Below are 12,430 nucleotides of genomic sequence, written 5' to 3' on the forward strand. Positions count from 1 at the left end.
CACGAGTTATATCCAATTATCATAAATTATTACCATTTTATTATTGAAAGACGAAATAATACAAAGGAATTTCGTAAAATAAAGTTTCATAAACTTTAAAAAAAAAACTACCATATAGACTACTGTAATAAGTAAAGTTAGGTTCTCGTTTCAGACCGAATGATCCATAGGGCAGTAGAGTTCATGTTTCTTGACCTCGGCATTTGAAGGGACACAGTGGACAGCAGCTTTTATTTTCCCTAATGTTAGTCAGATACTGGGTGGACTCAGGGACATCATTCAGACTCGTTTGGATCCAAACTCAAGACTTTTGAGTTTGCAGTGGAGAGCTCTACCACTCGTTATCCCTAGTAAAAAGCCTGCTCAAATGTATGAGTTGTAAGCTGTATTAAGTGTCAGTGGCGTAGGATCGTCTCTCGTAGGGGGGGGGGTTCATTTTTTATTCAGCATTTTATATATATATATATATTAGTAGACTGTCTGACTGAATTAAATCAATTAATTAAACCATTTCCTAATTTAGTAATTTTACCTATTTCATGTCAAACTATATCATGAAACAACAAATTGAAAAATTTGCTTTAATTCTTTTCGGGCGAGATATAATATAATCGTGTTTTAAAATGCTTATATCTTATTTATATATATTTTTAAAGATATTTTGTTACATTTTAATATCTTACTTATACCCGCCTAAAATTGTGAATTGTTACTGCTTCCTGTGTTTTGTTTTCTTCTTGTTTTTCTGGATTTATATTAATAATTTTGAACATATTTCTTTGTACACTGTGTCATTCTTTATTACACTATAATTTAACAATTATTAAGAGAATAAATTGCTTTTTAATGTGCTTTGTACAAAACTACTAAAATTATTAGACTTTTAAATAGGGGCTATAAATCAAGGAAGAGGTTTGCAATTTTTTAATCTTAACACTAAAGCTCATGTAGTTATTTTTTTTTTGGTCTATGCAATAGTGTGTGTTAGTTACAGTTGAACAATCACTGCTGTAGTAGATCTTTAATAAAACAACCTTTAGTCCATCAAGGTGCAAAGACAATTATTTTGTTTTTGGTCAGATTTTTTTGGCCCAACCCACCCCCTGCATTGCGGGATCTGGCGGCATTGATACTTTGGGAACCACATTACGTGTTTCCCAAAAGTACTTAACAGAACAGTAAGAGGAGGGGGGGGGGGGTTCAACTTCATCCACCACTGTCAAGTTACTTTAGGCCTATTTTCTTACTCAGCTTATACCTAGGTGTGACATTAATGTCGCTCTACACCTTTACAGCCTGTCCCGTTCTGGTGGTGGGTGGGGGGGGGGGTGGGGGGGTGGGGGGGGGGGTGGGGGGGGGTGGGGGGGGGGGGTGGGGTGGGGGGGAGGGGGGGGAGGAAGAAATAACCAACTCAGAGTGAATATAGCGTCAGTTTTGATGTAGCTTTTCTAGACATACATATCCAATTGTACATATATGCTGATTCAGACCCCCCCCCCTTGCCTACGCCACTGTTAAGTGTATTACCTAAGCATAACTTAACATCTAATGCATATCATATATTGCCAAAGTAAAAAATTTACTGTATAATATACATTTCTTTGAATAAAATAAAGGAGGTAAGTACTATGCAGAGGGCGTTGGACTCATGAAAACTGCGTTAAAAAAAACACTTTAGTCTCCTCCCACATCTTGTGCAGCACACAAATTGTTAAAAAAAGAATATAAACAGGAAATAACAATAACTTTTTATTTTTTAACCCTCAACAAATGACCATCAAAGAAAAAGGCAAACTTTGGTCAGTCAACAATAAATATGTTATCAAAATATAAATTACATTAACATTACAGCTGAGGTTGAGATACGCTGTGTATTTATTTTATAAACATGCAGACCATAAAACATATTTTGTAAGTATGTAATGGTATTAAATATTTTCCAGCAAAAATTTTATCATAAATATTTGCTTTAAATAAACTGCAATAAAAAGCTGCAATGCTGAAGTGGAATTTTTCTCAAAAAATAAATAAATCACAAAACCTTACCCTTAAAGCATTAAGTAAAAATAAATAAAAAGGCAGAATGACTAGATATTGTATCATGAAATAACATGATTAAAAATATATATAGATCACAATGTTTATAAAAATTTAATAGAATAAAGTTTAAGTCAGATGCAGAAGGGAATATTTCAAAACTGAATACATGATTTGCAAGCTAATAATTGTATAAGGCACTGTGGTGACAGTATTGTATTCAATCGAAATCAATTTTTAAAAAATTTTATGTTCAAAATTAAGCAACACAATTTTTTTTTTTACTAAAACCAAATCTGTTAGAATTTAAAATAGTTGAAACTATTTAGATGACATTAAAAAAAATTGACCAAAGGAATTTATTTCATACGCCAACTTAAAATGTTATTAGTTGCCTACAAATATGAATTAAATATTTAAAAACATATAAATGTCTATCAATCAGCATCCCAAAAACCCATTTGAAAGAAGTAAATAAGTAGAGATTATATCTGATTGTGTAAAATATTCACCTCTCATATGAAAAGAAACAGCGTACAATGAGCTGAAATTATCGGTGCATGAACCTTCAATTAAATTTTTAAAAAATGGTTACATATTCTCAGAGCATTTTTCTTTATATTTATATTAAATATTACTTTACAGCACTATCTCAACAAATACTATTTGAATTTGTTACTAATTATTATATATTTATATGAATATGAATGGTATACATATACATATTTAAAAATATAAATTACTTAGTCTATCTGCATGATAATGTAATCCAAAAAGTAAATTTATATTTTTATTTTAGTTTTAAAGTTTTAACATGAAGGCTGTCTTTTATTGTGTAAAACTAAAAATCAATTGTAGGCCTATAATTAATCTGATCCTAATTTTGTTGATGTACTGAGCACCCAACTTAAAATTTTCAACATATTGGATAAACGAAGCATTGATGTTATATCCTGGAATAAGTGCCAATGTGATGTTTACAAATTGGGCAAGTATGAGTCACATCCTGTAGGTCATCCATACAAAATGGAAGAAATGTGCAGACAATGCTGGAAAATATTTAAATATTAGAACTGTTTAACAAAATTTATTAAAATATTTTTTAAAAGTTATAACAAAATATTTTTTTATTTTTTAAATAAATTATTACTGAATTACAAAGAGTGAAAATAAGTCAAATAAAGAAAAAATAAATTGGTTTGTAAGATAATTACATTTACTATTACATATTAATTTATTCTGATATTAAAACTGAATTTTAAAAATATTTTTAAAACATAATTAAAATTTAATTAGTTTTTAGTAAAAGCTGGTAGTGAAAAGAAATCAATAACATTTTATGAAATATGATTTACCACAAGAAAAAGCAAAGGCCCGCTGTTATAAAAGTTAAGGTTCCAGCTCTATGGTGGATGTCTGTCATGACTTCATGGCCACATGTTGGGCACTGTACAAAACATGAATCTGGTCCTAGCTGCACCAATGAGATGCAATGGTCTAAAGATGAGTAAAGGGAATGATAACAATATGGAGTATTTGTCATTTAAAGAAAATTTGTGTACATATTTTTTTTTTTCACATGGAAATCAAGCAAGGATTTCAAAACCTCAATAAAAAAGTGATGCTAGCTAAATATATTTACTTATATTAAAAAAAATGGATAATAGCTAAGCATATTTACTCATACAAAACAGCGTTGGTCAGTACTTTAAAATCTGGGATTTATTTTAAGGGAACATGAGTATTTAACATGAATAAAGACCTAGTTACAGCTGCTGAGTAGTGGCTAAGTTCAGTATTGGTGTGTCCTGCAGAGTTTCTTCCAGGCATCTTTTGGGGGGGGGGGGGGGAGGGGGGGGAAGAAAGTCTACTGCCCCCCCCCCCCCCGAACGAAATGGAATTTATATAGAAAATATATACATTTAACAGTGTCTGCCCCCCGAAGAAAAAAGTCTGGAAGAAACACTGGTGTTCTGGCACAAATTTATGAGACCTGGGCACAATGACATTGTGTTCTGGCACAAGTTTCTGGGATCTGGGCACTACAACATCATTCTGGCACAAGTTTCTAGGAGCTGGGCACCACAATTGTATTCTGGTTGTGATTTCTGAAGGACTGAGTACAGCAACATTGCATTTTAGGTACATATTTCTATGATGTCTGTCAGGACATCCACTGATTTGTTTGGTTTCCAATAGAATTTGCTGAACAAATTAAAGTACATTTCCAGAACTATAAAAGCAACCTAAAATAAACCAAAAACATTTTGTACAAAAATAATTTACCAAATCTTTGATATCCTGGGCCTGAAGTAACGGCGTGGTAAGTTCCTGTATATGCTGCATTGGTCAAGGGAGGGTAGCTGGGTGGGGGGTCACTTGGTACAGAGTTGCCCACTGATGGGTTAGTTTGTATATTACATGACTCTGAGATTGCCTCTGTGTAGCTTGGTGGTGCTGATGGTAGAAGAATGGGTGCAGAGTCCTTCATGATTAATCAATCTTCAAACTTATGAGACTCTTAGGATTTCAACTCTAGGATAAGAAAAAAATTTACATTGCTAATGAATGTTATCACTGTTATGAAATCGACATACTAATAACAAATTTTTAAAAAATTAGTAAATAGTATGCCTTACTGAAGAATACTAGATTTAGTTGTATTTACTGATGAATGATATTTATAATTATAATAATTAAGTTCATGACAAAAATTGTTGCAGCTTTTTTTTACTTGATCTATGGAAATTTAATCTAAACTTAAAAAAAATCTATGATGAAGTATAATTTCCTCCTGGTAAATTTACTAGATCTAGTTAACAGAACTTTACATGCTTAGAATGCCTTTCTTAGATTCAAGATAGACTTGTGTCATGAGTTGTGAGCATGACGTTAAACATTCAAACTAGATCTAGAGATCTAGATCTATACGAAATAGAGAAAACCCTAACTTAACTAATCAAATCAGTAGCTACTAGCTAGATCTAGAAGCCTGCAATCTCTAAAAGTAAAAGTGTAAAAAATTACTGATCTAGTTATTTAGTTTAGTTATCTTACATTACTTATTTACTAGACTAGAATCAATAGATCTAGATATTACTAGAACTAGAATAGTTCAAGTTAATATGTAGATCTAGAGTCTAGAGGTAGCTAGACTAGGAGTTGGTAAACAATAGTAAGTAAGACTATAAGACTCAATAATATTGAGTCAATATTATAACATTAACTATACTATAGACTATAGGGTAAAATCTTAGTTTAGCGTCGTAAATTCCAACTTAGCTAGTAATGTGCGATGAAGGTAACTAATGAATATTTCTTTCATTTGGCCATATTTATGTCATATTTTACATAATATAACAGATAATTGAATACCAAATCACAATCCAAGACCAAACCAGTCATAAATATCCTGGAATAAACTTTAAACTACCCCGTTCGAGACAACAATGAGTAAATACAAGCAGCGGCCATGTTTTAAAAACAATAAATTGTCTATTCGCATGTCTTTTGTGTTGATTTTGTGGTTTAATATGATTGTTTTGTATTGTTTTAATATATGCCGGGGGTCGTCCATTAATGACGTCACACTCGTAGGGGGGAGGGGGGCCCGTAATTTTGTGACGTTGTGTGTGAGGGGGAGGGGTTCAGATGGTGCGACATCACACTTTTGCATTTTAAAAAAGCAATGTTACAAAAACGAATTTTAGACGTTATTTTGCGTTTTAAAAAACTGTTTTAATACATTGTAATAACAATTGATTAAAATACTCTATTTTGACAGAGTTCAGACAAGATTTTGGAAAAATATAGCTGTTAAAAAAAAATTCAACTGCAATTTTGAGGGGGGGGGGGGGGGGGGGTGTAGGCTGAGGTGTGACGTCATTTTAGGGGGGGGGTCTGGCTTTTTGTGACTACGTTTGACGGAGGGGAGGGGGGGGGGAGGTAAAAATCGTCAAAAAAAGCGTGACATCATTTATGGATGACCCCCTGTATAGTAAGTTTTCTTTTTTTAAAAATATAGTTGACATGAATGACTAATAGACCATATCAGACTTAATAGTGTGCATTCAAGACCACAACAATTGTTGGGAGGTCGAACTTTTTAACACTTTATTTGCAGTAAGCAAATCAATATTAGATCGCTCATAAATGACGTCGCTCTTAAGATAGTAATGACAGCGTGCATTATTACAGAGCAAACATATGAACATATTGTTTCAGATAGAAATTGTGATTTGTGGTGGGGAGAGGTTGAGTAGAACTCAGCGATGTGATTTTGGAGACTGGTCAGGTTTTTTTTCTCGTGAAAACGGGATGGTTGTGGGAGAAAGACCAGCTGTAGAAGTATGACGCGTCATTCATTGGTGATCCATTTTCTCAGTGGGGACGAAAGAACTATTAAGAAAGGTCAAGAAATGTCAAAAGCTTGCCGAGTCGCATTTCTTGAACCCTACCTTTTTCATTCCCCCACTTAGCACATCGTCACCGAGTTAACGCTCGCACGTGACGTCATGTAGCGGTACCGCCGACCGTTAGGCTAATTTTATAGGAAAAAAAAACAATAAGCACTGTCTTTTTGACGCTTTCGCGACGTTTAGTTTGATTACATAAGTTGGTGTTCATTAAACAGCCCCTAACACATCTATCACTCGTCCATTTAAACGTACGTAGTTATTTCTGCAAGCTTGCTGTCTTGAGACTTTCGGCCCTTTAAAAATGTATTAAGCTCACACCGTATAGAACTAGACTACCCATATTAAGCTCCAAAAGAAGCTTGGTGAAAACAGGATGGCCGTCCGATTTTGTAGCTGCTCTGCGCTTTTTAAAAACCACAATAAACGATAAGATGACACTTATATTAAAGTAAATTATAGTTCTGAATCTTGATACATTAAAAGTGATATTCGGAAATTAAGAGCCAGACCAGACAGTCAACATATTTCAATTTAAGTCCAAGAAAATAAATTTCCTCAAACGATGGAACATTACTAAATTTTCGCGCAGTTTAGCGAAATTGAATTTAAGTATTTACGTCATCTTACAAAGCGCGATAGCCTACTGGTGCTCTAACGTGGCCCATGCTAATGGCCGTATTCCTAACGCCCCGCATTAGACACGGCTTATTCGTCAGCAGGCATTTGGTGGCAAGCCTTTTTGACGGGGATAATGTGTTGCGGACGTTTTGCCGAATGTCTTAAACTAGCAGGCTTGCGACATTTGTGTTTTATGCAAGGTATACGTATACTAATGCTTATTTATCGTTATTTTGATTGAACAAAGCATTATAGAGGTTCTCCATCAACCACCTAGGTATTTTTCCCCGTTCACCTCCTTTCATGAGACCGACACGTCATAAATTGCAAAGCCGCCTGAGTTGACGTCACAAATCTTCACTCACTCCCGTAGCAAATCATATGTGACATCATTGTGACATCATTTATGGACAACCCCATATCACTCACTTGTGTACTTGATATTGACGATTTGACAACAAAGGATAACCAAAATGTGTCTGGCAGGTGGAGACTTGGGATCGACCATAATGACAACACGCACTTAAGGGGTGGACGGGCTCATTGTTTTAGATGATGTTTTACGAGGGAAGCTGGTGGATAATACATTTGGTCTCTTTGTATATGTAAATGATGACAAACATTTAATGTTGTCAAAATTATGGTTAGAGATCTTAGATAAGGCAGAGTGAAGCGTAATTTTTTACATTATGACTTGTGACATTGACGACAAAAATATGACGGAGGTTGGGGTTTAATTATTATTAAGGTAAAGAGAAGTAAAAAAAAATGTCATAAGTTACGATAGAATTACTAACTGATGAAAAGAAAAACCTGAAATGAAAATAGTGAACATTCAAACAATAAGAAAAAACTCACAACTATTTAGTAATAGTAAGATCAGTAGCGTAGCGAGGGGGACGGGGGGGGGGGGGGGGGGGGACATATGTCCCCGGGCGCCGGGGGGGGGGGTGCAAATGGAAATCTCGAGGGGGGTGGGGGTGCAAATTGAAAGTTTGAGGGGGGTGCAAATCGAAATCTCGAGGGGGGGGGGGGGGGGGGTGCAAATCGAAAAGTTTGTCCCGGGAAGGGTCGCTACGCCTCTGAGTAAGAAAAAACGTGATTTAATACATGGATACAAGTTGCATCTCACAATGCTTCTAGAATTAATAAAGTTGTTTGTTAGGAAATTCACATTTAAAAAAATGCTTTGTAATACGGACTATACAACAAGACGATCATATTTAAATACATTTTCATATGAATAGAAATGAAAGGGAAGCTACTCTCAATAACATTTTCTTAAGATGGCTGCTGTTTTTAATAGCAAATTTACTATCTCGAACAGGGTTGATAAAAATTAATTTCAGGATATTTAAATTGATTTAACCATCAATGGTGATCTATTATTCAATTATTTATAATATTTTATTAAAATATACGAAAATATACTCATATTTAATGACATATTCATTAATTCACTCTCTCCCACATTACTACTAGTTTTGGCCGAATTTACGACGCTAAACTAAGATTTTACCTCGGTTTATCATTTATGACAGTTTTAAAAACTTGTTAGATTCTAGAATCTAGATCTAGATTCTAGATCTAGACTCTAGTTGTTATCGGTAGTCGATCTAGCAAGTCTAGCTAGATTATTGATGCTTTTCTTAAAAAGTGTTACACAAAGGGAGTGTATACTGTATACTTTTACCTTTACTAGCTATATTTTACTACAAATTATTACATAATGTTATAATATTAATTACTGTGTAGATAGATAGATCTAGATTAGATCTAGATCTAGATCTAGATTCTAGACAGGGCGAGGCTCTTCTGACTGATAAATAAATTAAGATCGTCTGACTAAATCTTTTGCAAAAAAATCAAAAATGTTTCCGGTGTAAACTGCTGTACTGTTATAGAGTCCTTTCATATGACGTCACGTCCGTTCGTGATACCTACGCCCGCCGCCACAGTGGTGTACACAAGACGTAAACACAATCAGCTGTTCGCCAGCGCTGGACGTGTTCACCAGCGCTGGACGCGTTCACTGTATGTAAAGAACCGCACCCGCGGAAAAGGAAAAATACGTTAAAAAACTTGAACTCTTAGGAATTGAAGATCCTTATACTGTTATTGACAGTTTCGTATACATAAATATGTGGACAAAATTTCTAAATAAAAATACTGTTAGTAATACTGTTTGCGTTTAGAGTTAAAGTAGCCGAATCTGATCAAATGTAGTTCTCGATACTTTGTTTCATGTAAGGACAGTAAAATAATAAACTTCATTTTAATTATAAAAGATAACTATTAATAAAACAAATATGCTCGACCTTCACAAATACTAATAGTAAAAGACAAAGTCAAAAGTAATAGGCTAATAAGAATAATAAGATCTAATAGTAGGCCTAATACCTGGCTCCGCTGGGTAGACATAGAATCTAGAATCTACTTCTTTACTTAAATTTAATTACTTTAGATCTACATTCGATTCAAAATACACCCATAATAAATCAAAAGTAGTCATAATAGGCTTATAAAGCATTTAATTGTCTCTAAGATCTAAAATCTCGCTCTATTATCTAATCATTTTTTTAGCAAACGAAATTTTCTGAAATTGAAATAGATTATATGACTAGACTTAGATCTAGAATCTGCTACTTAAATTAAATTGTAAAAACTTTATACAAGCATGTAGTTGATATTATTGTAGTAGAAGGCTTTAATAAATTACTAAGGCCTACCTACTTTGTTGTCTTTTTACAGCAATATGTATCTGATACTGGACTGAGTTTAATTAAATTCAAATCTAGTAATTGGTCTACTAAGTTTTTGTAGCCTAGTAGTACAATCTAGATCATACCAGCCAACAACAAATAACCACATTATTATTATTTGGTTAATGATTAGGCTAATTTGTTTTTAAATCCACTGTTTATAAAAGAAACAAATCAAGCTAGAAACATTATAAGTGAGATGGTTTAGAATAATAACAATGGACCCAGTCTACAATTGATACAATTGCAGGTCTACATAGGGCCTACAGTCTAGTAGTTTACAGTAGGCACCTAGTGTGTAGCTAGTATACTAGTGTGTAGCTGTCCAGAGTTAAGATTCTTAATGCCTTAATGCTTTCCCCTGATAAGCCGTGTGTGCTATAAATGACATAACATGACACCGAGGTGAGAAGTGTTGAGGGGAGAGCAGTGGGACTTTCCCCTTTGTTCTCCCTGCTGGGCCCTGAGGGTCAAAATTATATAAGAAATACTATCTCTGTGGGGCTGGGTATCACGGAGGTGAGACATTTTCAGGGGAGGGCAGACTCCTCTTTGGTTTTATTGTGGGCTAGATACAGGTGGGGGCAGCCATCATGAGGGTTGAACGTCAGTATTAATGTGTCTGATTACTTCCCTGCTGGATTATAAGGGTCTTAAATTGTATAACATGCTACCCAGATTGGTTATTACCCATGGATTATATTAGCCGTTGTAGTGTGGGTTTTGTAGGAGTTAAGTGGTCTCACGTTTGCTACAGTAGATAACCTCTAATATATTACTGCATTTGATCAGCTTCGTCTACTTGACCCTTTCCCCGGCGACTGGGTGTAATCGACCCGAAGTCGCTATATTTTTGCTCATATCTTGAGTCTCGTTTTATAAATTTTTCTGGGCCTCAATCCCATCTATAAGGTGGTTGGGATGAACACATTGGAGGTTGTAAATTTTAAAAATATGCGTAAATTTTTTTTTTATGAGGGTTTGAAATTTTTTTATACGGTCCCTGGCAACTGGGTGCTACACACCCGTACACAATTTTGAATGGAAAAAATATTTATAACTTATAAACTGGCTTCTAACAATTTGTTTTTACTCATTGTGGGTTAAGTCATTGTGTTACATTTTCAAAGTTTAACTATAAATTAACAATCTGAAGGTATTTGAGTAACAAAAATATCAAACCGGATTGAAGTAATCAACTTCAGTAATAAAATAATAGAACAGTAGAACGTTTTAATAATTTGCACCTCAGAGAGCACAGTTGTTAGATAATATTAAAATAACTGGACATTTCCTTTTGCTGGCAGGGAACTTTAGTTTTTTTTTTATAAAATATGGGCACCCTTTTAGTGGTGTAACATGAGTCACAGGTTCAAAATATTTTAATTCCATACTTATCGGAATTGCTTGGTATGTATTGGATAAATCTACCCCCACCTCTAAAATCAACCAGTTGCTAATTAGTAATGATCTCTCCAGAAACATAACACCTTTCTAAATTTGAATGGAATATCTACCATAGTGGAAGCAAATATACCATGAGCCTGATGGACTGTTAGTGTTATTGTTGTGAAGTGAATATGACCCAGAAGGTTGCTGAATTTCTTCATAGAAAATTCTGCCTTCAAAAACTTCCATAAGCAGAAATGAATTGACATACAACTTAATTGTTATTCTGCAGAGTGCCAGTGTCTCCTCTTGCTTTCTCTCCATCCCTGCTAATGCAGTCAAATATTGGTTGTATTATTTTTTGTATTCATGCACAGAAGAAATATTTTGGGTCAGGCTGTTTATAAATTTCCTGAGATTAGCACTTCAGGCAGTGGTCTAGTGTACTGTTACTTTGTCTTTCCTGAAAATATTTCTTTTTCTTCACTTTGCACCAGCCATTTCATTTCATTATGAGTGCCAACTGTTGACACATTATTGATAGTTGAATTGCAGTATATTGGGTAGACCTCGTCATCAGAGCTGCTTGATACTGATGGCTGCCTTTCTTCATCATCTACCTCTGATACTGATAGTTCAGACTCAAAACTTGTTGGTCATTTTCCCCTGCTATACTAAAACTGGCAAATATATTCCTTTATCATTACCACTTGAATTAAGACAAAAGCGTTCAAGACTTGTTTCTGTTGTGTTCTCAATAACGTTTGTGACTATTTATAAACCTTACTCTCAGGGTCACAACCTGTAGAACACCCACCCCACTCCCAGTTTGATCAATTAATTGCCCAGTATTAACTTTCAAGCAGCATTACAAAGTTGTTTTGCCTTTTTGTCCTCATTCGTACTCCTAATGAGGTTAATGTCAAGTTACTCTAAAAGGCTCGAATGTCTCTATCTACCTTCCAGAGCTCCGTAAAAGAGTACAAATCACCATATATGTCCTCCCACAGGCAATCTTACCCCTGCATTTCATTACCCTATTGTAACTCTAAACTACAGTTCTGTCTGTAACTGCAAGTCAGAGCTCCAGCAAAGAGTATAAATCACTACATGTGTCCACCCACAGGTTAACTCTTGCTTGAGAATCCCATCAACCACTAGTATCATATTACAGCTCTCCCATTGACAACAACATGTCTTGTGTTC

At 34.6% G+C, this 12,430-nt stretch overlaps 1 protein-coding gene across 2 annotated transcripts; it reads right to left on the reverse strand.

Annotated features, from left to right (window-relative positions):
* Nucleotides 1–1,736: 1,736 nt before the first annotated feature.
* Nucleotides 1,737–8,895, reverse strand: LOC131935840 (lipopolysaccharide-induced tumor necrosis factor-alpha factor). 2 transcript variants are annotated; one of them, XM_059292533.1, is made up of 4 exons: nucleotides 8,822–8,895; nucleotides 4,324–4,572; nucleotides 3,393–3,534; nucleotides 1,737–3,086 (listed from the first exon to the last, which is right to left on the reverse strand). In XM_059292533.1, the coding sequence occupies exons 2-4, from the start codon at nucleotides 4,526–4,528 to the stop codon at nucleotides 2,984–2,986; spliced, it is 450 nt and encodes a 149-aa protein (XP_059148516.1). In that variant the 5' UTR covers nucleotides 4,529–4,572; nucleotides 8,822–8,895; the 3' UTR covers nucleotides 1,737–2,983. The 2 variants fall into 2 exon arrangements, with proteins under 2 accessions (XP_059148516.1, XP_059148517.1); XM_059292534.1 differs by having other exon boundaries at nucleotides 8,767–8,838.
* Between the last annotated feature and the right edge of the window lie 3,535 nt (nucleotides 8,896–12,430).

Source organism: Physella acuta, unplaced genomic scaffold (genome assembly GCF_028476545.2).
Source record: "Physella acuta isolate Inbredline_101_S28 unplaced genomic scaffold, ASM2847654v3 ptg000161l, whole genome shotgun sequence".
Taxonomy (NCBI): Eukaryota; Metazoa; Mollusca; class Gastropoda; family Physidae; genus Physella; species Physella acuta.

Excerpts from the sequence above, each read along its gene's own strand:
- LOC131935840 (XM_059292533.1), bottom strand. The coding sequence starts at position 4,528 with ATGAAGGACTCTGCACCCATTCTTCTACCATCAGCACCACCAAGCTAC. Across the intron at positions 3,535-4,323 it reads CCCAGGATATCAAAGATTTG|ACCATTGCATCTCATTGGTG; the intron begins GTAAATTATTTT and ends ACTCATCTTTAG. Across the intron at positions 3,087-3,392 it reads GGCCTTTGCTTTTTCTTGTG|CATTGTCTGCACATTTCTTC; the intron begins GTAAATCATATT and ends AATATTTTCCAG.